Source organism: Perognathus longimembris, chromosome 6, assembly GCF_023159225.1.
Source record: "Perognathus longimembris pacificus isolate PPM17 chromosome 6, ASM2315922v1, whole genome shotgun sequence".
NCBI lineage: Eukaryota > Metazoa > Chordata > Mammalia > Rodentia > Heteromyidae > Perognathus > Perognathus longimembris.
In genome coordinates this window covers 65,630,048-65,656,784 of record NC_063166.1, presented here as the reverse complement: position 1 = coordinate 65,656,784, position 26,737 = coordinate 65,630,048, and the positions used below count along the sequence as shown (strand labels likewise).

At 45.3% G+C, this 26,737-nt stretch overlaps 1 protein-coding gene across 1 annotated transcript in view; it reads right to left on the bottom strand.

Moving 5' to 3' along the window:
- Window positions 1-22,848, bottom strand: part of LOC125353723 (signal-regulatory protein beta-1-like) — a 39,840-nt gene extending 16,992 nt beyond the window's left edge. Inside the window, exons 1-2 of the mRNA XM_048349379.1 lie at window positions 22,776-22,848; window positions 15,273-15,626 (exon numbers count right to left, since the gene is read on the bottom strand). Of these exons, the coding sequence (XP_048205336.1) occupies window positions 15,273-15,626; window positions 22,776-22,848 (427 nt within the window). The remainder of the gene's footprint in view (window positions 1-15,272; window positions 15,627-22,775) is intronic.
- Window positions 22,849-26,737: the final 3,889 nt, after the last annotated feature.

Here is a 26,737-nt window from a genome sequence, read left to right as displayed (position 1 = left end):
CAAGCCCCAGGACTGGCAAAAAAAAAAAAGAAAGAAAGAAAGAAAAGAAAATGAGGCTTGGAATACGGCCTAGTGGCAAGAATGCTTGTCTCATACACATGAAGCCTTGGGTTCGATTCCTCAGCACCACATATATAGAAAAGGCCAGAAGAGGTGCTGTGGCTCAAGAGGTAGAGTGCTATCCTTGAGCAAAAAGAAGCCAGGGACATTGCTCAGGCCCTGAGTTCAAGTGCCAGGACTGGCAAAAATAAAATAAAAAATAAAATAAAAAATAAAATAAAAATAAACTTCTTTTTTATTTTTTAAAAAAGGCAAAACTATTGTAGGCTGGGACTATAATTCAATCCAACAAAAATCTCTGCCTTCATGGAGCTTGTATGCTACTATCAGATAAAAACATCACACATTATGTGTAAAGGATGAAATGTCTCCAAGGTGTGTTACATTGAAAGATACCAGAACTGTAGATTATCCAGGCAAGTCTCTGGACCTTGGCTGGTAGAGGCCTCCCTAGCGAGTGGTGAAGTCCCCTGTAGCCTCAGTCACTCAAGAGACTGACCAAAAAGGATCACCTCAGTGCAAGAGTCTGGAACCAGCTTAGCCTGAGCAACAAAGGCTAAGTTTCAAAACAACCCGAAAAACCCTGCTTAACAGTCATCTAGGTTTTCAACAGATTTGAAACCCCAATTTTAGTGAAAGTGACTGGCCTGAAACTATAAAAGTTAATTTCAAGCCTGGGAGTAATGGGAGCTTGCCTGAAACCTCAACGCTGGGAGGAATGACATAGGAGGATCTCAAGTTCAAGGCCAGCTTGGGTTAGGTAGTCTTAAAGAAACAAGGCTGGGGGTGGACCTGTGCCTTCAAGTGGTGGAGTGCCAGCATTGAGAAGAAAAGGAAAGCAAGAGGCCCTAAAGTCAAGCTCCAGTAGCAGCACAAAAGCAGGAAAAAACAAGGCTTGAGGTGGAAAGTCAATAGAGCACTAAGGCCCTGGGTTGTATCCCCAGCACACGGGGGGGGGGGGGGGGAAATTAATCAATATCGGGATCTGTACAACCGGCCCTGGCTTCAGCGGTGTCCTAAGAACATCTAAGCCCAAAGCATCTTCCACATGGGGTCTGGCCTCTCAAGCCCACGGAGCCCACAGTTAGCATTTCCTTAGCCCCAGGTCCTCAGCTCCTCCCACTAGCCCCCAGATCCACCCATACCTAATGAGCCACGCCTACTCACTACCTAACCACTTCCGCTTTATCCCAAGAGAGAAGCTGCCACCCGGATAAGGTGCAGACGCCATGTAGCTCCCTCTCCTGTGGGAACTATGGCTCCACTAATAAACCTCCTTATGAACCTTCTTCTCCTGCCTGTGATTATCTCCACATGGTCCTCTGGGATGGCTGATACCTATGCTTTCACCCACCACCCATCCACCCCTACTCCAGGCCCATGCCCGGACCCAATGCCCCATCTGGAAACCCTCGGCCTCCTTTTGCGTCATGAGGCCCGCAGAGCCCAGGAGCCAGGGCCCTGGCTCCACACCCAGGAGGGTCTCACCTAGCCGGTGGGGCCACATGGGAGGTGTGACTCTGGCTTCCATGCTGCATCCTGGACCGGGATGGAGAACCACGCCTAGGCCACTGAGCTTTATGAACATTAGTTATAAAGCAATACAAACCCACACGCAAAACTTTAGTGTTGAGGAACCTTAGATTACAATCTTTCTCTTCTATTGTTATGTGTTCACTCCTTTTATTAGTAATCATTCTATGCCAGTGCCTCCCAAAGACACCCAAGGCAGTGACCCAAGTCCAGATTTATATCTAAATTCATCATCTTCATGGATATCGGAAGGTCATTGGAAACAACAGGTTCAAACACAAACTCTTAGCCTTTCCATCCACAGGAGCCCTGCTAGAGCCTTTTATGACTTGATAGCAATTCATTTTTCCATTCAGTCAGCTTCACAAGTTTCATTGACTCCAACTTTTGCACTGGGACCTGGTTGCCTTAGCATAATACATGTTGTCTGGTCTGGTCTTTTATGATGGTGGGTCTAACAGCTTTGACAGGGAAACAGGATAGTTGATAAGCATTCTTTTTGTGTGCGCTTGGTGGGTGGGTTTGGGCGATGCCATTTGGCATTAGGACAAGGCTCAGTGTTGAACACATGGTTTGCCCTTGGCTCCTGTGTGCTCCAGGAATGCGGTGGCAGCTGGCTTCACACGACTTCTCCCGACAGCTTTCCTTCCTCCCTTACCACTCAACACAGTACTAGAAATAATTGCCAAACAATACAATAGAAAAAAAAAGGAAAGGAAAGAAAAGGCCTAGAAAGAAATAAAACTGTAACTGCAGATGATGCATCATAGTCTTTGTAGGAAGTTCCAAATAAAAAGCTCTTCATTTCCAGGCACATGACCAACATACACAAATGAAGTCCATTTGTGGATAGCATGAATAAACTTGTGAAAACCAAAACTAAAAACTTCACACCAAAAGAAACACACTTGATATTTACCAGCACAGCAACAGACAAAGGCCTAATATCTGTCATCTACAGAGAACTCAAAAAAACTAAGCCCCTCCAAGCCCAATAAACCAATTAGGAAATGGGCAAAGGAGCTAAAGAGAGAAGAAATAAAAATGGCAAAGAAACATATGAGGAAATGTTCAACATCCCTGGTAGTAAAGGAAATGCAAATAAAAACAACCCTGAGATACCACCTCACCCCAGTTAGAATGGCCTATACTCTGAACTCAGGCAACAACAAATGCTGGAGGGGATGCGGGGAAAGAGGAACCCTTCTCCATTGTTGGTGGGAGTACAAATTAGTACAACCACTTTGGAGAACAGTATGGAGGGACTCTGTTACTGTTCATGAAAGAGGAAGTAGTTGGTCACAGAGTCTTTCTCAATATTTGGAAATAGAAATCATCCAGCTCAGGAAACTATGCAAGGGGGAGTTGCCCATAGTACACTCTGATCTCAATCAGATTCAGCTCATGGAAACAATGCTTCTTCTACTCTGTGGTTTGAGCTCCAGTCACTGATACCTTTACACTATCTTGAAGTCTATGAGCTCTTGCTTAGCCCAGAAGAAATTTCCCATTATTCTTTTGACTGAAGCTCAGATATGGGTGGTTTGTGGTTTTGTTCTGTACCTGATTCACTTACGGTCCCTCCCTGGAGACAGGAGGAACATTCTCAATACCTGCCCAGTGATGGAGCAGATGTGACATGGTCCTGAAATGCCACCCCACTGCATCTCCTGTGGTAAGTGGTGCACATAACCCAAAGTTGGTTTAATGCGGACCTTAGGCATTTGTGTCTCTGTATTCAACAAAAGGCACCATTTTCTGATTTGTTTCAGGAAAGGAAGTGGGCTTAGATGGATGAGTAGCTGTTTGGTGGGGAAAGCTTGAGAGTATGGGTTAAAATGAAACAGCTAGAGCATGTATATTGTGGTCACGTTCTGGGGCAAGCACATCTCCTCCAGGACTCTGTGTTCTCTTTAGTTTCTACCTGATTCATTTGCTCACTGGCTAATGCACTACCAAATGAGCCACACCTTCAAGCATAAACTGTGTGTTCTCCGTATAGGAAGCACCAAGACCATTTCCCAGCATGCAGAAGAAGCTGGAGAGAAAGGAAGGATGAGTGACTGGGGATGAGGACCTGCCAAGGAGTTGATCCAGTCACCTTTTGTCACCTCTAAAATGGGGACGAGAAATTTTTCTTTAAATTTTGTCTCCCTGCAATGTTTTACTAGAGATTAAAGGCAGTCGTGTCGGGATTATTCATGAAAAAAGAGAAATAAACCACAAGTCATTATTGGTACAATTGGTACCAGATGCAGACAAGAAGATCAATTATGGCTTTTCAAGGCGCTCCAATCTCAAAGGACAAGTTGCATTCCCAGTCTGTGCCATACCTGCCACTCCCACACTGAGATCAACTGTGCCCTTCAGCACCCCCCTTCCGTATTGGTAAATGGAAGAGGCAGCTGCTTCACCTGAAGCCTTGGCTGCCTCCTGGTTCATACCTTGCTGTATTACATGACTAGCAGGCATGCAGGCTCAGAGATAGATCTCTGAGGCCTGCATGTGCTTCAACACCTGAGCTTTGCTGGTATTCAGGGTTGTGGGATGAAGAGTGCAGAAGTGGGGAGATGAATCATCACTCTGTGTGGTATGAATGCCATGGAACTTTCCAGGCAATGAGGGAAAACATGCAGCGTATATTTCTTTGGTTCTGGCTTATTTCACCTAATTTATTTTTTTCCCCAAGCTTTCCCATTTCCTTATGAATGGTACAGTATCATTCTTTCTGGTGAATGAGCAGAATTCCGTTGTGTATATACACCCCATTTTCTTGATTCATGCATCCAGTTGGGGGCATCTGAGTTGCTCCCATATCTTGTCTATGGTAACCAATGCTTCTATGAACATGGGTGTACTGGTGGCTTTAGTCTGGCTTGGTATGTGTTCAACTGAATAAATGCTCAGGACTGGGATGGCTGAGTCATAGGGAAACTCCCTGTTTAATTAAATTAATTAATTAATTTATTATTGTTATTGTAGAGGTGATATACAGAGTGGTTATAGTTGCATAAGTCAGGTACAGAGGACATTTCTTTTGGACAATGTTTCCCCTTCCCTTGATCGCTGTTTAATTTTTTAAGGATCAACCATATTGCTTTTCAAACTGGTTGACAAGTTTACATTCCAATCCACAGTGTAATAGTGTTCCCATTTGGCCGCATCTTCACCAGCATAGATTGTAATTTTCAATGCCCACCAAGAGGTTACCTTGGGCTCAGCTGCAACTGGAAACACAGGAGACTTCTATATATCACACTGGACACCATCTCCTCTGAAGCAGATAGGAGATAAAAATGAAATAATCGTAGCCTCAGTAGAAAATACTGAGAGAAGTTCAACATGGCAAGAATCTGGTGGTCTCAACACAATTCTGAAAAGAAAATAAACTCTGTGGATGGAATTTAAACTTCAAAGGGAATCAGGGAAAAGGGTTGTCCAAGGAGAATCTATTGAGATCCCAGTTTGTTGGTCAGCTGCAAGTCTGTGCACAGCTACCAGGTTGCATTCCTGCTGAGAAAAACCTGTGCAAGAAAAAAGTGTGAGCCAGGGCGAGTTTTAGAGATGCCTGAACTTTGAAAGCATTTCTTGTTTGTTTTAGTTTTTGTTGATCCTGAGGTCTGAACTCAGGACCAGGGTGCTGTCCCTGAACTTTTTACTCAAGGCTAGTGCTCTACCACTCGGAGCCATAGCTCTGCTTCCAGTTTCCAGGTAGTTCACTGGAGATAGAAATCTCATGGACTTTCATGCCTGGGCTATCTTCAAAACTAAATCATCACATCTCAGCCTCTTGAGTAGCTAAGTTCACAGGTGGGGGCCAGGAGTCAGGCTGAAAGCACTTCTTGAGACATTCATGGTCAGAAGTCTTTCTTTATCCACTAATAACAGTGCTGACACAAGTAGCAATGTATTGAAATGCATTTGTAAAGTTTAACATGGCCCTCTTGACACTTACTATGATGAGAACATGTCCTAGTCACCTGGATGGACATATGGAGTAGGTCTGCACTCAACTTCAACTCAGAACTCACTGAGCTCACACTAGCTGACCAATTCCTAGACAACCCACACACATGTGGACATTACAGTATGCCTTTGAAATATGTGTTATTTTTCCCATGTACTAATTCACATCCCAAACTGGATTATTATAAATATGGCAGTGGCGTTTGAGCTCTCTTGTATGTGAGCTTCTTTGAGCAATTACACTTGCATTTGGATACGGCTTAGTGTTGAACATAAGGTTTTCCCTTGGCTTTTTGTGCTCCAACCATACATGGCTTCACATGCCTTGTCTTGACAGCTTCCCTTCCTCTCTTAGAGCTCCAACACAGTACTGGAAATACTTGACAAAGCAATATGTTGGGGAAAAAAGAAAAGAAAAGGCCTAGAAAGAAATAAAACTGTATCTGTAGATGATGCATAATAGTCTTTGTAGTAAGTTTCAAATAAAAAGCTCTTCATTTTCAGGTGCATGACCAACATACACAGATGAAGTGCATTTGTGGATAGCATGAACAAACTTGTGAAAACCAAAATTAAAAACTTCACACCAAAGGAAATGTACTCATTACCTGACTTATGCCATAGTAACCTGTCTGTATATCATTTTTATAATAACAAGTGAACTATGAAAAATCCTTTTTAAAAACCTTCACCTTTGAATTGCTCAAAAAATGAAACCAGTCATAAATCTAAATATATCCCTAGTTTCATAGGTAAAATATGTTAAAAACTAGTAACAAAGATGAGGAAATTAAAGAACAGAAGACACTTTCCTCACAGAATAATCAAATATAATTAATCAGTGTTCTCTAGAGAAACAGAATGAATAGGATGAATAGATAGAAGACAGACAGATGGATAGATAGATAGGAATAGAAAGGTAAATGATAGGTAGGACAGGATTCAAGGGACCTACTCAAGCAATTGCAGAGAATGAGAAATCTCATGATGTGCCATAAGCAAGCCAGAGACATGGGGAAGCTGGTGGCACAACCCTCATTCTGAGGTTGAAGATCTGAGAACCTAGTTAAGGAGGGAACAAGCTGCTGACACAAGTTTCAAAATGCAAAGGCAGCAGAACCAAGGATTATAATGTCCAAGGTAGGAGAACATGGCATCTTGACATCAGAAAAGAGAGCAAGGTTGCCTTTCCTCTGTGTCTTTTGTTCTTTCCTTCACAGTCACTTGAAGGTTGCCAGTCCACATTATGTGATGGGGTTTTTCCTGATTCAGTTCAGTGATTCCAGTGCCAACTTTTGGAGAATGCTTATAGAGGCAGAATAAAGGCCCAGAAAAACAGAACCAAAACCAGGTGCAGGCGGCTCCTGGCTGCCATCTTTGCTACTCAGGAGCCTGGGATCTGAGAATCATGCTTCAAAGCCAACTGCAGCAGACAAATCTGACAATCTGATCAACCAGCAAACAAGCTGGAAGTGGAGATATGGGTCAAATGGTTAAGCAATCAGACTTGAACAACAACAAAAAAAAGCAATTGAGGCTGGGGATATGGCCTAGTGGCAAGAGTGCTTGCCTCTTATACATGAGGCCCTGGGTTCCATTCCCCACCACCACATATATAGAGAATGGCCAGAAGTGGCGCTGTGGCTCAAGTGGCAGAGTGCTAGCCTTGAGCAAAAAGAAGCCAGGGGCAGTGCTCAGGCCCTGAGTCCAAACCCCAGGACTGGCCAAAAAAAAAAAAAGCAATTGAGAAATGAGGCTCTGAGCTCAATTCCCAGTCCCAGCACAAAAACAAAGACAACAGCATTAAAAACAAAACCAAAACCAGCAAGCAAGACTTTTCCTTGCCTCAATCCTGGAGTGGGATCTTCCCAATCTTCTTTCTAGAGATCCTCATACATAGCTGATAACCCTTCAACATCCAAGCTTTCCTACCAATCAACTTCCCCATCCATGGCCTCTTTGATAATAATACCTCCAGCTCTGGGTCTCAATAGGTTTCAGGACAAGCAGTTAGAAGATGGGAAGAAAGGAGAGAGAAGTCCATATGTGCTCAGTGAGAAAATGTCCAGAGATAACCCTTTGTTTTCCCTGTGATTTCACGGACCCATTCCATTTTTCCTGGAGAGCTACATTCTATGCAGAGGTGCTCAGCCAATCTCTTATATCATCCCACACTTCTTTCATGTGACTCTGAGCTGTCGAGAAGGTGAGTGACAATGGACTAATGGGCAAAAACACCAGTTTGGTGATGAGATACAACCTAGGTTAACATTCTGTGTCCAGGCCCTGCAATGGTGAGTCAATGTTTGTAATTCTCGTTGCTCAGAAGGCTGAGATCTGAGGGCCATGGTACCAAAGTGTGTGAGAGTGTTCTCTCCAATTAACCACAACAAAGTCAGAAGTGGAGTTGTGGCTCAAGTTGCAGGGGTGCTAGGTTTAAGTGAGCAAAATCTATTGGATAATGCCGAGGTGTTGAGTACAAGCCCAAGTGCCAATAGACACAAAAAAGTAAAATATTGAAGCCACCTATGGGTATCTGAGTGATTTCAGTTCATGATGTAGATATATATTTTCTTCTTGATATCTTTATTTGTATACATCAGCTATTCCAATATGAATTTTAGCACCTGTTCATATGTAGCCACCATCTCCCGCCTGATTCCTGCTAAGGATGTACTCATGACATTCTCCAGGGTTGATTAAACTCAGAAAAAATCACTCACTCATCTGATCATGTCTACTGCTTCCCACCCATATTAAATTGACCTCCTCAGTTTCTCCACCACAGATGCACACACACCTTATGTTATATGAGCATTGTCCTACGTACACAGTGGTGCTTCATGACTGACTGAGATGTGGTGAGGATCACCCAGAAGTGCTGGGCGGGACCCTCCTCAGGTGCACAGGCTGGGCTCATTCCTCACATCCTCAGTGTTGTCAGTCAGTCTTCAGAGCTGCTTTCATAGTTTCAGTTCAGGAGCAGATTGACAGATGCCCTGAGAGGAGAACATCAGGAGCAGAGTCCTTGACAAGTTCCTGTCTGCTTTTTACCCCAGGCTGGATATCTCCAAGTGTGAAGGCTTCAGTGACAGAGAGTCCTGCGTGGCAGGGTTGGAGGAAGGAGAGCACTGTGGAGGAGATATCACATGAGTCCTGTCCTCCTTTCTGAATTGTCTCCTAAGTGCTCTTAGTTCCTGGTGATGTCCACTTCTGGGTCCCTGTCCAGAGTGGACAGGCAGACGTGGGACAGCACTGTTCCCTTCCCTCAGCTTCCTGCTTGCATCCTGACTCTTTGTGTATTCTTCTTGGTTGAATGGTTCTCACTTGTCATTCAGCCAGAGTAGGGCCTGCCCTCAGTCTCCCCACCTGAGACTTTCAATATTGCTCCCCATTGTCTTCTTCTTATCCATGGAGTCCCAGCCCTGAAGGAACCTATCGATGGCCTCCAACGGGACCATGGCTTCCTTTGTCCTTCCTCCTACTCTTCATTCCACCTCCTCTCTGCAGCCCCTCAGACCCTGTGGACACTCATTCCATACCCTTGTCCTCAGCCCTCCTACAGCTCTCACGCTTGCTCTGGGAACTGGGAACTTCTCAGAAGGCTCCATGAGACTTTTGAGGTGAGGTGGGGCCTATGTCCCCTCTGGACTCCATTGACTCTGACACTGTGTGACAGGTTAACTGGTGGCCTGCTGACCCTTCCTTGGCCTGCCCTCCCTCCCTCTCAGCTTACCATCTGCTTCCTGTGGATGTAGATGGCAGAGACTGCAAATGCCAGCAGCACCTTGGTGCCAAGGAACAGAATTGTGAGGAGCACAGCAGGATCAAAGCACATGACATCTGAAACATCAAAAAACAGGAGGAGCCATTAGAGAGCCATGTGGAGTCCATTCCCACCCAGAGCCACCACTTGCCCTCTGCAGTGACCTGGCCTACCACCCTCTGAAGACTTTGAACCTCGGCCCTGTCCTGGCTACCCTGCTTCAAGCTGGAGGAAGAAGGAAGAGGAAAGTCTACAATCAGCACCTGAGATCTCCTACCTCACAAAACTACAAAAAGAAGAACAAAACCAACAGAATGCTAGAGAATAAAGGGAATAATTTCTTTAAGTCAATGCAAGTAGAAGACAGAGAAACAGTAGATAAGATTACTGAAATGCACAATTGGTGCACTGAAGAACCATAAAATTGAGATCTTCCCATATGACTAATGATGTCCAAGGAAATGGACAGGTGTCCTCCATCAGGATGGAGCCAGGGATGCACAGCTGATTCTAGAGATGCCACCGGGATCAGAAGGATGCATGTTGAGGATTTCTTCATGCAGAAAGTTGACACCAGAGAAGAGACACACCAAAATTCATCCAACAGCACAAACCCACTACATATCCCCAAATACAAAAGTAAGTAATGGGAATGGCTCTACTAATGTCTAAGAAATCCAACTTCAAAAGTTGAAGGAGTGACTTTGGTTCGGGTTTCCAGTCATGTTTCAGGGCTCTGTTGATTCTGCATACCTGGGGAGATGGATCATCCTGACTCTGGGGCCATGTGAACAGAAGGTGCTCAGGGTGTGTCATGGAGTTCATGAAGGGAGGTGGGGGAGGGAGAGTGGGAGAGGAAGGAGAACTGAGTGAGGGGAAGAGAGAGGAGAGACTGGAATGGAGAAGCTGGGAGAGAAAGAGAGAAGACCTGAGGACAAGAAGGAGCACCCGGGAAGCTATTACCCAGTGACCTATCTCCTCCTGCTTGGACCCAATTTCCTAAGGCTTCCAGAACCTCCTCAAATGGCACCAGTGTCTAGGGACCATGTGTTTGACACATGGGGGAGCGCTCTGTGATGTGGAAACTTAAGGGAAGCTGAATTTGTCATTTTAGTTCTGAAATGATTTTTTTTAATGCCCAGATGTTTCCACAGGAAACTGTGACAAAGAATTTTGAAGTTGAATTAAGTGGAGCAGCAGTCATGCTTGCCTGTCACCCTAGCTACTTAGGAGGCTGAGATCAGAGGATCACAGTTTAAAGCCAGTCCAGGCAGGAAAAATTGTGAGGCTCTAATCTCTGGAAAAGCTGGAAGTACAGGTTTGGGTCAACTGGTAGAGTACAGTCCTTGAGCACAAAAGCTCAGGTCCAGCACCCAGGTCCTGAGGTCAAGCCCCAGGATGGATACACACACACACACACACACACACACACACACAAACACACACACACCAGCACACAAACACACACTCACACACATAATAATGAATTAAAACAAAAATTGTTGAACAAAAAATTAGCAGTAAAATAAAAGTATTTTTAAAAATATATGTTCTTGGCTGGGAATGTGGCTTAGTGGTAGAGTGCTTGCCTAGCATACACGTAGCCCTGGCCTTGATTCCTCAGCACCACATAAACAGAAAAAGCTGGAAGTGGTGCTATGGCTAAAGAGGTAGAGTGCTAGCCTTGAGCAAAAAGAGGCCAGGGACAGTGCTCATGCCCTGAGTCCAAGCACCTAGACTAGCAAAAAATATCTATATATATATAGATAGATATGTATGCATATATATACATACATACATATATATGTACATTCTCTTTTTTATTGAGTTTTATCTCTGCACTGGGGTTTGCATTCAGGGTTGGGCGCTGTCCTTTAGCTTATTTGTTCAAGGCTAGCAATCTACTACTTGAGTCACAGATCCAGTTCCAGTTTTTCACTGATGAATTGAAAACAAGAGTCTCACACACTTTTCATCCCAGGCTGGCCTCAAACCACAAACCTTAGTCCTCAGGCTGCCAAATCTCTAGGATTACAAGTGTGAACCATCAGCACCCTGTATTCTTTTTTAGATGTGGAAGAATTATTATAAAACATTTTCAACTATGATAATGATAATGGTTTTGTAGGATAATGTCCTTAATCATTTGGTCACACAAATATGGACTTTGATTACACTGGATGCCCAGCCTGGACATGTTAGTGTACATGTTCATTCAGCATCTGCTTACCTCTCTACCAACAAAATTGTCCTCAGATTCTTTTACTTTTCCCACCATCAACCCACAGACACAGCACTTACACACCTGAAGAGTCCCACAACACGATGTGTGTAGGGAGGACCCTGGATATTTCAAAAAGAGGAAAAGTGTTTTGAATTCCATGACAGGGAAATACACAGATTGGCTCTAGGAAGGACTCTAGCCAGCCGCTGAGCAGTGACCACTGAAGGGGAACATTTCACTCATTGGCACAAATTTGCTTCACAGGCTGCTGGGAGTCTTCAGGAACGTCAGATGTCCCTTGATGAGCTTATGTAACCCCCTTGTCTAAGGACATCAACAGCATCCCAACCGTTCCCCAGCCCTGATGTCCTCCTGTGTGAAACCCCTAACACTCAAGCAGTTTGTAGGTGGCAGTAGCTCAAAGAGAAACTTGTCTTTCCGTGTCGTGGATGCATAGTGAGGGCCCAGGTGGATTTGGGTCCATTCTCACAAATCAGGAGACACTGAGGCCCTGTTCTGGTGACTACCCAGGTTCCTACTTAAACACCACGACCCTAAGAACGTCTTGTAGATTTAAATCAGCAGGTGCCAGCTTCTGCTGGGTGATCTGGCTGTGTGTGGACAAGTCGAAGTGGAATGGAGACTGGACAGAGGTTAAAAAGACACAGGAGCAGGGAGAGGGCCATGAACAAGGAGAACAGAATGACTGTGGAGGAAGAAGACAGGAGGCCGATGCCAGGGCAGGACATCCCTCTCCTTCTCTCTCCTTCAATATCTGTTTATGTCCAAAGCTACCTGGATCCCTGCACAAGCTCCTGCCAGTGCCTCTCAAGGTACGAGCTGACTTGTAAACTCCATGTCCTAGAGTTCTATATGCATCAGCAATCAGCAGATATGGATATGTAGAGAGGTTAACTGGAAATGACATTCATTGATAGCTCACCAGGGGCCGTGTTGCCCGCCTGCTCCTCCTCCAGGGTGAGGTTGGCAGTGATGGCGGGCTGGCCCTCGTGCTCCGCCTGGCAGGTGAGCGCCACGCTCTCCTTGTGCGCAGAGGTGTTCACCAGCAGCCAGCTCATTTGGTTGGAGGTCCCATCCTTGTTCTCAGAGAGTGTCCAGCCCGCTTCTGTCAGTGACACTTTTCCAATCTTAATCCAGCTCAGCTGCAGGCTCGAGGGGTAGAAGTTGGACGCCAGGCAGGTGACATTCACCTGGTTTCCTGCCATGGTGGGCTGCTGGGTGACCTCCATGGTGGGTGGCACTGAAACAGCACAGGCAGAAATTCTGATCTTGTATCTCAGAGACCCTGGAGGAGGGGCTGCAGCACTGAGCCCTAACATCAGGGGATGGGAATCACCGGGACAGTGCTGGGCACATGGTAGGGTTCCAACACTGAAGGTATGCACATGGACATAATCACTAAGCACAGCACCTGCACAGTAGGCCCACAGTACGCTTCAGTGATGGCAGCAAAACCAATGAGAGCCACAGCACACCAGAGCTGGGCGTACACACGGTGAGTACTTGTGCTGGCACACGTACAGGAAGTGCAGCCTCCAGCACAGGGCTGGGCACCGGGTTCCAGGCCCTTCAGACTGCAGAGCTAAAGCCCCGGGGAGGGACAGGCTTGGTGGGCAGGCCTGGGCGTTTGCTGGGATGTGGGGTCATCTACCTTGGATGGTGTCAGACAAGTTGGCAGTCCCACGAAGAGGGCCCCTGGGCAAGGTGACCTGGGCCACCTCGATGATGACCTGAGAGCAGACATCCACGGGGGCCAGCTGCACCCTGGCTGTGCTGGAAACGCTGTAGGAGACGCTCTCTCCATGGGAACCAGGCTGCTATGGGAATCAGAGAGCTGGTTCCCATTTTTGAGCCACCTCAGGGTGATGTTCTGGAGGGAGAAGCCATGGGACTTGCAGGTGAAATTCACTGTCTGCCCAGGTGTGGCCCTGGCTGCTGGGCCCACAACCATGGGAAGAGAAGGTCTGGCTACAAAGGAGGATTTACACAGAGATGTGACTGCAGGATGTGCCCTGCCTTGCAGGAGAGACACTGTCAGCAGCCCTCCCACATGTTACTGTTATTACTACTACTGTACACTATTATCATTACTACTACTACTGTTCTGAAAACTGAACCCAGGGCCTCATGCAAACTAGACATGTACTCTCCAACTCAAATTCTCAACCCTGGCTGAGTTTTAGAATCTTCGGTCATAATTGGAAGCTTACAACAGTACCAGAACAAGTGCCTCTAAATTTCCAGGGTGCAGCGTGGGTCTGGGATTTGCTTCAGGTCCCTAGGTGATTTCAATGAGGAGCCTGGTGGGGAGCCATTGACTCCCCCTCTGTCCCATTCACACTTGAGGCTCAGAGAGAGAAGTGAACTGTCCCAGGTATCATGGCCTGTGCCCATAACTGTTCACATAGATGGGGACATTTCCTACAAGGCAGGCACTGCTCCAAGTGCCCAAGGCTTCTGTCCCTCTGTCCTTCCACACTCTAGGAGGGGCATCAGGGCCAGCTAGGACACAGGGCCACTGTGTGCAGCACCTTGATCCAGGTCACAGACTGACACATGGCTGAACTGGGATGTGGGACTAGACTAGTGATGGGCTTCATCTCTAGGCATTAATGTCTGTGCTACCAACACCAGCGATTACTCTGACACCCTTAGTGTGTGTCCCTCCATCCTCTCAGAACCCTGATAGTCTTTGGCAATGACATTGGTCATCTTATACACATGGCGGTGGCGATGGACAACTTGAGGGAAGCTAAGTCCCATCAAGAACCATGCTGTCCTGGGACAGCAGGCCCCTGTTGTGCTGCGGGTCTTAGCCCCCATAGACTTGGCCCCTCCTATAAACATGGGGATTGAGTTGGGTGATCTGATGGTTCTGTGTGCTGAGAATCATCATATCAGGAGGTAGAAGGAAGATTGGAGGCCTGCAAGAAACCCAATGTTTGGGTGTCTGCTGCCTCACCCAGATCCCAAAGTCCCCCAATCAGGAGAACTGAGCCTGGGTGGATGACCCAGCTCTACCCAGAGCCTCAGCACCCATGAGAGTAAGTACCTAATGCAGGGAACACACAGAGGCAGGGCATAGGCCAATCTCACAGCCCTGACCACCAGGATGGACGCTCAGCAGGGAACCTGAGCCTGGGGAGTCTCCTCAGTGCTGCCTGTGAAGAAGCCATCAGGAAATCAGGCCCTGCCCTCCCACCCTAGCCAGGCTGGTCCTCACTGGAAGGGAGGAATAAGAAGGGAGGGAGGAGGCACAGCTGTGAAGGAACAGAGCTTCAGCCTGGGCTGCTCCCTGCTTCCCGATGGTTTAGGGCAGAGCCTGACACACAGTAAATCCTCAGGCCTGTGGCATAGAAACAATCCTGTGCCACCGAGTACAAGTGCTCCCTGGAGACAGCGGGCCTTGTCTGACTGTGATGGGAAAGTCACTCACACTGTCTCATCTTCCATCTTTGGAACCAAGTGGCTTGAATGTGGAACAGGGAGACTAGGGGGCAGATTTCCCCCCAGCCAGCTATAGAGACTTGCAGCAGGCTGGGTGCGCAGCCAGGCTTCACTGGTCCATATAGGGGAGATGAGAACACGAGCAGGAGTGTCCAGCACTGCCCCTGCTCCTAGGCTGTGGCTCACAGAACTGAGGAGGTTATTCTGCACATACTGTCACACTCTAGGGGACAAAGGCAGCCATACTGTACTCACCGCTCACAGACAGCTCAGTGCCTGATCCAGATTTAAACTCCCTGTCCCCAGAGGGCATCTTCTCGAACTTCACACAGTAGTAGGCGCCCGCATCTGCTGGGGTGACATTCTGGATGCGGATGGAAAAGTCCCTGTTTTCTCTCTGTGTGACATCTGCAACTGGTGTGACGCGGGGAGGGTATGGTTCTTTGAAATTGCAGATCAACTCCCGGCTTGGTCCTTTCCCCCTGAACCACTGGGTGGGCCCCAGGGGGCGCAGGGAGGAAACAGTGCAGCGCAGCATGGCCGACTGTCCAGCGGCAACAGACACCGCTCTGTCTGGCTGTATCACCTGCAGCTCATCTTCAGCTGCTCCTGGAGGAAACACGGCAGTGAATATTATTCCTCCTGATGGGACCACGTGAAGGTTCTGAAAGTTACATCAACCTTGACTTTCACTGACAGAGTGTGCAACATGAGCTGAGCACATTATCACTGTGGTCAGGGTGAACCATCATCTGGGCTTGTAATACAAAGGAGAAACTGAGGCACAGAGCAGAAAATACCCATATTACAGCTCAGCCTCCAGCCTCCAAATCCTCTGCAGTCCTCACGGTTTTTGTCCACAAGATGGGTTGTACTTCCTGTCTATGGTAGTGCGTGGGTCATGTGACTCCTGGGCCATGAAGAAATGAGCATGGGTGGCAGCACAGAGAATGGGCCTGGGAGCAGGAGACCCAGGGTCAGTTTCCCTCCTCCCCAAGCTGCACAGGTCCCAGGGTGGCTTCTCCCAGTCTTCTGGAGTTACAGTGCTGCTTAGAACTCCCAGTTCAATATCGTGCCTGTTATGGAGAGGGGCGCAGAGGGACTAGCCCCCACCCCAAGACTTCACAAAAATCGAGTAAAAATAATCCAGCACATGACCAAAGTGGGGAGAATTCCAGCTTTATTGTAAGCACAGCAGCTGACTGCCCAGGGACACGGTGCACACTTGGGAGCTAACATTCTGATGCTCAACAGTCCTCAAGCTGGGGTTTATAAAGGCCAAAACCACACCCAGGTGGTTACAGAGGGCTTGGCAGGGGAGGTTACAGTTTCTAAGCAGTATGGAAAATAGTCTAAATTCTAACAGTCTTAACCTTCAGCTATAGGATGCAAATAGTAGTACAGAGACAGAACTTAGCCTTGACACAGATGCAATGCAACATTTGCCTAGTAGACCTGGCCATTACTAGCCTTATTGAGACCAATTAAAAATAAGGTATAGTCCAAGACCTTGAGCAGGCCTGAGAAAGTACACTTCAAATACTCATTCCCATGGTTGCGGGTTTTATTTGGGGCCTATACTTTAGGCTGCTTGGCCTCAGGTACTCCATCTTGGATAAGAAATATGCATCCCCTCATCAATGCCAAGTCCACAGACACAAGATGTACAACTAACTCCACGTAGTTCTACTCAGTAATCTGGGAAAAGTAAATGTCTTCAAGCAAGAGGATGAATGGAGCTTTACCTTGTACAAAATGAAGCAATTATCTCAAAATGAATCAAAGACCTACATGTAAAATCTAAGGCTGAAAAAGCTCCTAATTCTGAGAAAAAAACAAGTAAAGGATTTATGACATAAAATTTGGTAATTATTTCTTACACATGAAAACAAAGTCACTTACAGTAATAGAATAAATTCATATGTTGAGCTTACCACCATATGAGAGATCAGAAAAGAGAAAAACACTTGCAAAGTATGTGTGTCAATAGTGACTATTAGCAAGAATGCATAACATACATAGAATTTAATGACAAAATAACCCACAATTCACAATTTTTTAATGTGTTGCTTGTGGGCCTTGAACTCAGGGCCTGGGCACTGTCCCTGTGCCTCTTTGTTCTCAAGACTAATGAATTATCACTTGAGCCACAGCCCCACTTCTCGTATTTCAGTGGGCAGTTGGATACAAAAGTCTCATGGGGACTTTTCTGCCTGGGCTAGCTTTGTGCCACAATTCTCAGATCTCCCCAGGCCCTTGTTCAAGCTCAGGATCCTCACCAAAACCCCATAACGAAACGAAACAACAATCCAAAACCCCAAACCCAACAGCCCATCTCAGTTTCTTTCACGTCCTGTTCCAGACCATGTGAAGGCTCCCTTCTCATGGAGTGTGAAAGCCAAAATGTTTTCTTATAGCTGAATGAAATTTACTCTCTGGGAATTACTTGTCTGTGCCCCTGTCGAGAAGCCCCTCCCCCAGAAGGCCAGGACCTTCACCAAGGCACCTGCTCTAAAGTTTTCCTCAGATTTCCCCTCAGTGATGACCACCCAAATGCTTTCCCTTTTTTGCATTTCTCCTGCAGTTACTCTGACCCTTTACTAGCTGTGAATTTGTTCCTTAGTACTCTTCACTTTTCAAGATACTCAACCATTAACCTTTTGGTTTTTGCTATGAGAGGGGGCATTGATTCTTCTCATTTTCCCTAGTAGAAATACTTTGGCCAAAAGCAATGGTTATTTGCATATATGCAGGAAGCAGAAGGGTGCTACTAGGAACACCACAAACTCACTTCCCACTCCATATCATTGACAGAATTTGTTGAAAGATCATGCACCACCCTTGGGCCCAGTGTCTAAGATAAAGAATGCTTAGAACCACTCTCACAGGGTGTGCTTGTACAGGCTTGTAAGCCCAGCTACTGGGGATGCAGCAAGAGGATTTCAGTCCAAAGATCACCAGGGAGAAAGTATAGGACACTACCAGAAAAACAAACTTTAGAACAAATCCTGGGCATGTGGCTGAATTGATAACACACGTTTGTTATCAAAAGGAAGAAAACTTAACAATAAACACACTCATGATGAGCTCTGATTAGAATAGTTCATTGAGAGGCCTTGGAGCTCTTGGGTTCCTGTTTCCTTTTTTCTGAAATCAGTGGTAGGAACATAATAGCCACATGAGGTGGAGAGTCATATACCACTTCTTTTTTGTTGTTTTTTTGTTTGTTTTTTGGTTATACTTCCTTAAAGAAGCTTTATTTGTCTTTTTTTTTATTTTACTTTTTGTCAAATTGATTTACAGAGAGGTTACATTTTCATACGTTAGGCATTAGATACATTTCTTGTACTGTTTGTTACCTCCTCCCTCATCCCCCCTTCCTGTTCCCCCTTTCACTGTCCCCCCATTAGTTGTTCAGCTTGTTACACCCAACAGTTTTGCAAGTATTGCTTTTGTAGTCGTTTGTCTTTTTATCCTGTGTCTCTCGATTTTGGTATTCCCTTTCACTTTCCTAGTTCTAATACTAGTATATACAGTTTCCAATATCCTCAGATAAGATACAGTGATAGTGGAGGTACAACCACAGGAAGGGGATACAAGAGGATCATCAACAATAGAAGCTACGGTTTCACATGGGATGTTGAAAGTAATTACAACAGTGATATAACACTCATTTTCATAATATGGAGCTCATTTTACTAATCATCATCTTATGTGTTCATAAGGGCATTGCTATTGGGCTCTTGTGATCCTCTGCTGTGACTAGCCTAAACCTGTGCTAATTATTCCCTATGAGAACTTAAAAACATGAAAAACAAAATTAAGGCAGATCTAAGGAAATGGAAAAACCTCCCATACTCCTGCATTGGGAGGATTAATATAATCAAAATGGCAATATTGCCAAAGGCTATCTACAAATTCAATGCAATACCCATTAATATCCCAACACCACTTTTTAATGAAATAGAGGAAGCAATCCAGAAATTCATATGGAACAATAAAGACCTAGAATAGCAAAAACCCATCATAAGCAGAAAGAACAATGCTAGAGGAATTACAATACCAAACTTCAAGCAGTATTATAAAGCTATAGTAATAAAAACAGCTTGGTATTGGCACTGGAACAGGCCTGAAGACCAATGGAAGCGAATTGAAGACCCAGAAATGAACCCACAGAACAATGCTACTTAATCTTTGATAAAGGAGCTAAACTGGTTCAACACATGCAACAAACTAAAACTAGATCCTTATATATCACCATGCACCAAAATCAATTCCAAATGGGTCAAAGACCTCAAAATTAAAACAGATACCCTGAAAACACTAAAAGAAAGAATAGGAAAAACACTTGGGCTCCTTCCTTAACAAACACCTAGAAATGCTGCAAATCAAAGAAAGAATGGACAAATGGGACTGCATCAAACTGCAGAGCTTCTGCAGGGCAAAGAACATAGCTCGCAAGATAAACAGAAGGCCCACAGATTGGGAAAAGATCTTTACCAGCCATACAATGGACAAAGGCCTCATATCTAAAATATATGCAGAAATTAAAAAAAATTACCTTCCTCCAAAACAAAACCTCAAAGAACCAATAGCCCCCTCAACAAGTGGGCTAAAGACTTAAAAAGAGACTTCTCTGATGGGGGAATGAGAACGGCCAACAGACATATGAAAAGGTGCTCTACATCACTGGCCATAAAAGAAATGCAAATCAAAACAACATTGATTCCATCTCACCCCAGTTAGAATGTCCTATATCAAGAAAACTAACAATAACAACTGTTGGATGGGATGTGGCCAAAAGGGAACCCTGCTTCATTGTTGGTGGGAATGTAAACTGGTTCAGCCACTCTGGCAAGCAGTATGGAGATTCCTCAGAAGGCTAAACATAGAGCTCCCCTATGACCCAGCAGCCCCACTTTGAGCATCTACCCCAAAACCACAAACAAGAACACACTAAAGCCACCAGCACAACAATGTTCATCGCAGTACAATTTGCCATAGCTCAAATATGGAACCAACCCAGATGGCCTTCAGTAGATGAGTGGATAAGGAAAACGTGGTACACATAAACAATGGAATTTTATGCCTCTATCAGAAAGAATGACATTGCCCCATTCATAAGGAAATTGAAGGACTTGGTAAAAATTATACTAAGTGAAGTGAGCCCGACCCAAATAAACCACTTCTGACAGTGTCTGACATGTGGAGAGGGGAGTTATATCACTCAGGAGATTGTCCAGGAAAAGTGACCTTAGATGATATGGGTAAATAGAGGCAGATACAGAAAACAAACATGGATGCATTATAGATTGTTTTAGCCAATTTCCCATGATTGTAACAAATGCCTAAGGCAAATCAGCTTCTATAGTAATAAAGGGTTGTCTCAGCTTGCATTTTCAGAGGATTTGGGGTGGGATAAGTTGAACATGTGGCTCTGGGGCCCGTGGGGAGTCAGCACCTCACAGTGAGGAGGATGTGGGGATCCTGTTCATCTCAAGGCTGGAACCTGAGACAGAAAGGGGAGAGGCCAGTGTCCTTCATCCTCCTTCAAGCATGTGTCCCCACCATTATCAAGGACTCCCACTGGGCTTCAAGTCTTAAAGACTCCACAGCCTTCCAGTGGGGCCACTGTGTATACCAAGCCTTTCACCCAGGGGAGAGGAGAGGAGATTTCAGATTCTAAGTATAGCACAAAGGGAGGAGCTGCAGGACGGTGCCTCTGCATCTTTCATGTCTTCCTTTCCTCCTCACATTTGGTCTGGTAGAAGATGAAAATTTGCACATACACACACACTTAAGCACACTCATGGAGTCACAAATATCTGTAGCAGGGTTTTCTGCTCTGATAGTATCTAAGGCTTATTGGAGGTTAAATGAAACTACATATTGAAAATTGAATGTGGTGTTTGGCAGGAAGAGAGGACATCACATGCATAACTGTGACACATGAAGACAACACTGGGTTTACATTTCCTTACTTTCTGAATTGTGCAACTGGCAGTGATCATACTTCATGTTGCTTCCCTGTCTTCCCACTGTGATTAGTCATCACTGAAAGGTTGAGGAACAACATGGCTACCAGAAAGAAGTCTAGAAATCTTTGGGGCTGTGGGTATAACCAGTGGTAGGATATGGCTTAACATGAGTGAGGCCCTTTCTCCAATGTCCAGCTTTGTTTGTGTGTGTGTGTGTGTGTGTGTGTGTGTGTGTGTGTGTGTGTGTGTGTGACAGAGAGAGAGAAACAGAGAGAGACAGAGAGACAAAGACAGAAAGAAACAGAGAGACACACAGAGAGACGGAAAGACAGAGCAAGAATGGGGAGAAAGATGAAAAATGAGCTACATACCAAACAAGGATGGGAGGATGAAAAGAAACAAGGAAAGAAGGAAGGAAGCAACAAAAGAAATAAACCTAAAATTATAGACCTGGGATTTAGTCTCAGCATTACCACTGACCAAGGGAGATGACAGAGGACAAGTGCTACTCTCCGCCTTAGTTTCCACATCTGCACATGGGAAAACAGGAGTAGCTATCACAGAAATCAGGCAAGGATTCAACAAGTTAATAAAAACCAAACAACAAAGATCTGAGGCCCCCTCACATGGGCTCAGTCAGTCACCTCTTACTGATCCCTTGGGTGCACTGTTTGTGTAGTAGACATTACTGTAAAAGTCGGCCTCAAGTCAGCTGTATGGAGAAAGAAGGGAACAAAGGCAAAACAGCCTATTGGGGTGCTGTGATTAGGGCAGAGGCTCCTGGCCTGGGTAAGAAAGGGTACCATCTTACCTGCCCTGAAAGAATGGAAAACAAGGTTCCTATGAGATAAGCAAGATGAGCAGGGCAATCTGTGGGGACCCATTCCGTGGTGAGCTGTGTGTCTTATATGTTGAAGCTATAAATCTCCTTACCTCAATGTGACTGTAGTTAGGGAAGGGTCGTTGAAAAGTCACTGAGGTCAAATTAGATCACTGGGGAATGCCATCTAGCACGACTGGTGCTGTTAGAAAGAGAAACACAGGAACACACATAGGAAATACCGTGTGTCAGAGACAGAGACAAGACACCAAGGGCAAGGCAAGAAAAGGAGCAAACCATGCTGACACACTGAGATTAGACTTCCAGCCCAGGAGCTGTGAGGAAATACAGGCCTATTTTTATCCTCACCAAGCCCAAGGTGCATTGTTATAGCCAGGACTGACAACTGAACACATGCCCAGTGAAGAGAGAACGTGGGATGTATTAACGAGGAAGAGGCTGTGGCAGAGTGTGTGGGCAGAGGGCGTCCAACAGGGAATGATGGTAACTGAGCATCTGAGATCCTCAAACCCTTGAACACTTCAATATGGGTCCTTGACAGGAATTATAACCCCAGAAAATGTGCAGAACATTCTGGTCTTGGAGCTAGACAGACTCAAGTAGCAGCCCCTAGCTTGCTCTCTACCATGGGCAGGTTGCTTCACCCAGAGAGGAAGACTAAAAAGCATTTAAATAATAACCCTATTGCAAAGCATGTTGTCAGCTGACATATTATACAGGCAACTGTTGTTGGAAGCACCCTCTGATTGGAATCCTCTGTTCACCTGCTGTAGGTGATGGCTCCACAGACAGTGCTCAGGTGTCTGGCTCTGTAGGCTCTCAGTGCCCTGTCCTTGTGTTCTGAGGCGATGCCTGGATTTATCTGGACTTCTCCGAAGTCCAGGATCAGGCCTGGATTAGGAGCTGGGAGAAGGAATTCTACGCCAGGGCCATGCTCACCTCTGAGTCCCAGTAGGAGGGTCAGTAGTAGGATGGGAGGAGGAGAATGGGGCCAGGAGTCAGGAATGAGCATCATGGAGACCCAGGCAGTCTTCTGTGTCCTGTTGTCTGTGTTGGGGAGAATCCAGAATCTGCTGTGTGGAAGGAGGAGGGACCCTGCCACTCTCCATGAAAGAGGAAGTAGTTTGTCACAGAGTCTTTCTCAATATGGGGAAATAGAAATCTGCCAGCCCAGGAAGCTACGCAAGGAGGGGTTGCCTAGTGTACACTCAGAATCATAACCAGATTCATATCATGGAAGGAATGCTTCTTCTACACTGGATTTTGAGCTCCATTCATTAAGACATTTATAACATCTTGAGGTTTATGAGATGTGACATGATCCTGAAATGCGACCCCATTGCAAGCCTGTGCTGAGAAAACTGGTGCACACAACCCAAAGTTGGTGTAACGTGGACCTTAGACATTGGTGTCTCTGTACTCAACAACAGGTACCATATTCTGATGGGTTCCAGGAAAGGAAGTGTGCTTAGATGGATGAGTAGCTACTTGGTTGGATAAGCTGGGGATTATGTGTCAAAATGAAAGGCTAGAGCATGCATATTGTGGCCAAGTCCTGGGTTAGGCACTTCACCTTGGGGACTCTGTTCTCTTTTCTTTACACCTGATTTATTTGTTCACTGACTAGTGCTCTTTCAAAATGAGCCACCCTTCCAAACCTAGACTGTGTTTTCTCCATATAGAAAGCACAAGACCATTTCCCACAGTGTTAGATGAAGCAGGGGAGAAGGGACAGATGAGTAACTGGGGACAAGGACCTGCCAAGGAGCTAAGCCAGTCAGTCCCTGTCATCTCGAAAATGGGGATGAGAAGTTTTTCTTTTCGTTTGTTCTCCCTGCATTGTTTTACTAGAGCTTAAAGCCAACTATGTCAAGATTATTCATGACAGAATGAAATAAACCATAAGTCATTATTGGTACAATTGCTACCAGATGGAGACAGGGAAGATGGGAAGATCAAGTATGGCTTTTCTTGGAGCTCCTATCTGAAAGAACAAGTTGCTCACTAGTGGCCTGAATTCACCTCTCTGAATTCCTATTCTCAGGCTGTGCCATGCCTGCCATGCCTCCTCAGAGATGAGTTTTGACCACCCTGATTTTATTTAGTAGCACCATTCCTTATTGTTAAATACAAGAGGCAGCTGCTTCACCTGAAGCCTTGGCTACTTTCTGGTCCATACCTTGCCATATGACATGACTAGCAGGGTACAGGCTCAGGGATAGATGTCTGAGGCCTGCATGTGCTTCACCACCTCAGCTTTGCTGGTATTCAGGGTTGTGGGATGCAGTGACCAGAAATGGGAATTTGCAATATCACTCTGTGGTATGAACTGTATGGAGCTCTCCAGGAATTGAGAGAAATCATGCTGGCTATGCTTCTTTGGCTCTGGCTTACTTCCCTTCATTTATTTTTTTCCCAAACCTTTCCATTTCCTTATGAATAGTACAGTACCATTCTTTCTGGTGGATGAGCAGAATTCCCATGTATATATACATCCCATTTCCTTGCATCATACATCCAATTAGGGGCATCTGAGTTGCTTCCATATCTTGTCTATGGTAACCAATGTTTCTATGAACATGGTTGTGCTGGTGGCTTTAGTGCGGCATGGTTTGTCTTCAGTAGGATAAATGCTCAGGACCGGGATGCTTGAGTCATAGGGAAACTCAGGGATTAATCTTTTCAGGATCATCCATACTGTTTTTCAGAATGGTGGACAAGTTAACATTCCAATCTACAGTGCAATAGCATTCCCTTTGGCAGCATCCTTCCCAGTATAGATTGTAATTTTCAGTGCCAATAAAGAGGTTTCCTTGGGATCAACTGTACCTAGAAACACTGGAGACTTCCATAGATCACACTGGATACCATCTCCTCAGAAGCAGATAGGGGATAAGAATGAAGTAATCGTAGTCTCAGTAGCAAGTACTTATTTGGGTCAGTTGCACCTTTAAGGGGCCACAGCTGACCTCAGCCTGTCCCTCCCCTTCCTGTCTTTAACAGGAAGAGAAGGAAGTCTGACATCACTTGAGGGACAGCCTCTTGGGACCAATCAGGGGCCCTTCTCTTGTGCCCGGCGTTGGGCTATATCTGGGAGGCTCCTCATTTGAATAAACAGAAGCCCTAGAGGTTTTCTCCAGGGTCCCATGTATCTGTGTCTTTCTTGGTGGTTTTGGGGCACCCTGCAACCACATGCCACCGAGGCTACCTGTGGCCATCGCTCCCGCGTGAGCGATAATGGACCACCCAGGAAGGGGCGGACAAGCCCCTTCCCCCCCCCCCAATGAGGGGAAGTAGAGAGAGAGAGAGCCCACAAGTACTGAGATAAGTTCAACATCTCCAGAATCTGGTGGTCTCAACACTATTCTGAAAAGACAATAAACTCAATGGACAGGATTGAAACATGAAAAGGAGATCAGGGAAATGGGGTGTGCAAGGAGAATCTACTGTGATCTCGCTTTTCTGGTCAGATGCAAGTCTGAGCACAGCTACCAGGTTGTACTCCTGCTGAGGAAAGGCCTTGCAAGAAAAAAAAGAGTAAGCCAGGCCAAGTTTTAGAAATGCCTGAACGTTGAAAGCATTTTTTGTTTGTTTTTGTTTAGGTTGTTCCTGGAGTCTGATCTCAGGACCAGACTGCTTTCCTTGAGCTTTTTATTCAAGCCTAGTGCTCTACCACTTGGAGCCACAACTCCAATTCCAGTTTTAAGCTAATTCATTGGAGATAGAAATCTCATGGACTTTCATGCCTGGGCTATCTTCAAACCTTGGTGATCAGATCTCAGCCTCCTGAGTAGCTAGGATAACTGGTGGTGGCCACAAACCTGGCTGAAAGCACTTCTTGGACATTCTCAGTCAGAAGTCTTTCTTTGCGCAGTGTTAATTGTGTTGACCGACTTCACATGCTTTCGTCTGACAGCTTTCCTTCCTCTGTTAGAGCTCCAACACAGTACTGGAAATACTTGACAAAGCAATATGATAGGGGGAAAAAAAGGAAAAGGCCTGAAAAGAAATAAAAGTATAACTGCAGATGATTCATAATAGTCTTTGTAGGAATTTCCAAATAAAAAGCTCTCAATTTTCAGGTAAATGACCATCATACACAAATGAAGTACATTTGTGGGTAGAATAAGGAAACTAGTAAAAGCCAAAATTAAAAACCAAGGGAAATTTATTCATTACCTGACTTATGAGACAGTAACCCCTCTATATAACACTTTTATTGTAACTATTAAACTATGAAAAATACTTTTTAAAAAACCTTCATATTTGAATTGCTCAAACAAAGAAATCATAGTCAAAAATCTAAATAAATCTCTATCTCCATAGGTAAAACATGTTAAAACTAATAAGAAAGATGAAGAAATAAAAGAAGAAAAAGAAGACACTTTCCTCAAAGAAGAATCAAATATAATTAATCAGTGTTCTCTAGAGAAACAGAATGAATAGGATGAACAGATAGAAGGCAGACAGATGGATAGCTAGGAATATATAAGTAAATGATAGGCAGTACAGGATTCATGGCACTTGCTCAAGCAATTGCAGAGAATGAGAAATCCCATGATGTGCCATGAGCAGGCCAGAGACATGGGGAAGCTGGTGGCATAACTCTCATTCTGAGGTTGAAGATCTGAGAACCTGGTAGGGAGGGCATGAGATGCTGGTGCAAGTCTGAAAGCACCAAAGGCAGCAGAACCTAGGATTCTAATGTCCAAAGGCAGGAGAATATGGACTCTCAGCACCAGGAGAGAGAACAAGGTTGCCTTTCCTCTGTGTCTTTGGTTCTTTGGTTCTCAGCAACTTGAAGGTTGTCCATCCACATTAGGTGATGCGGTTTTTCCTGATTCAGTTTAGTGATTCCAGTGCTAACTTTTGGAGAAAATTATAGAGGCAGAAAAACACCA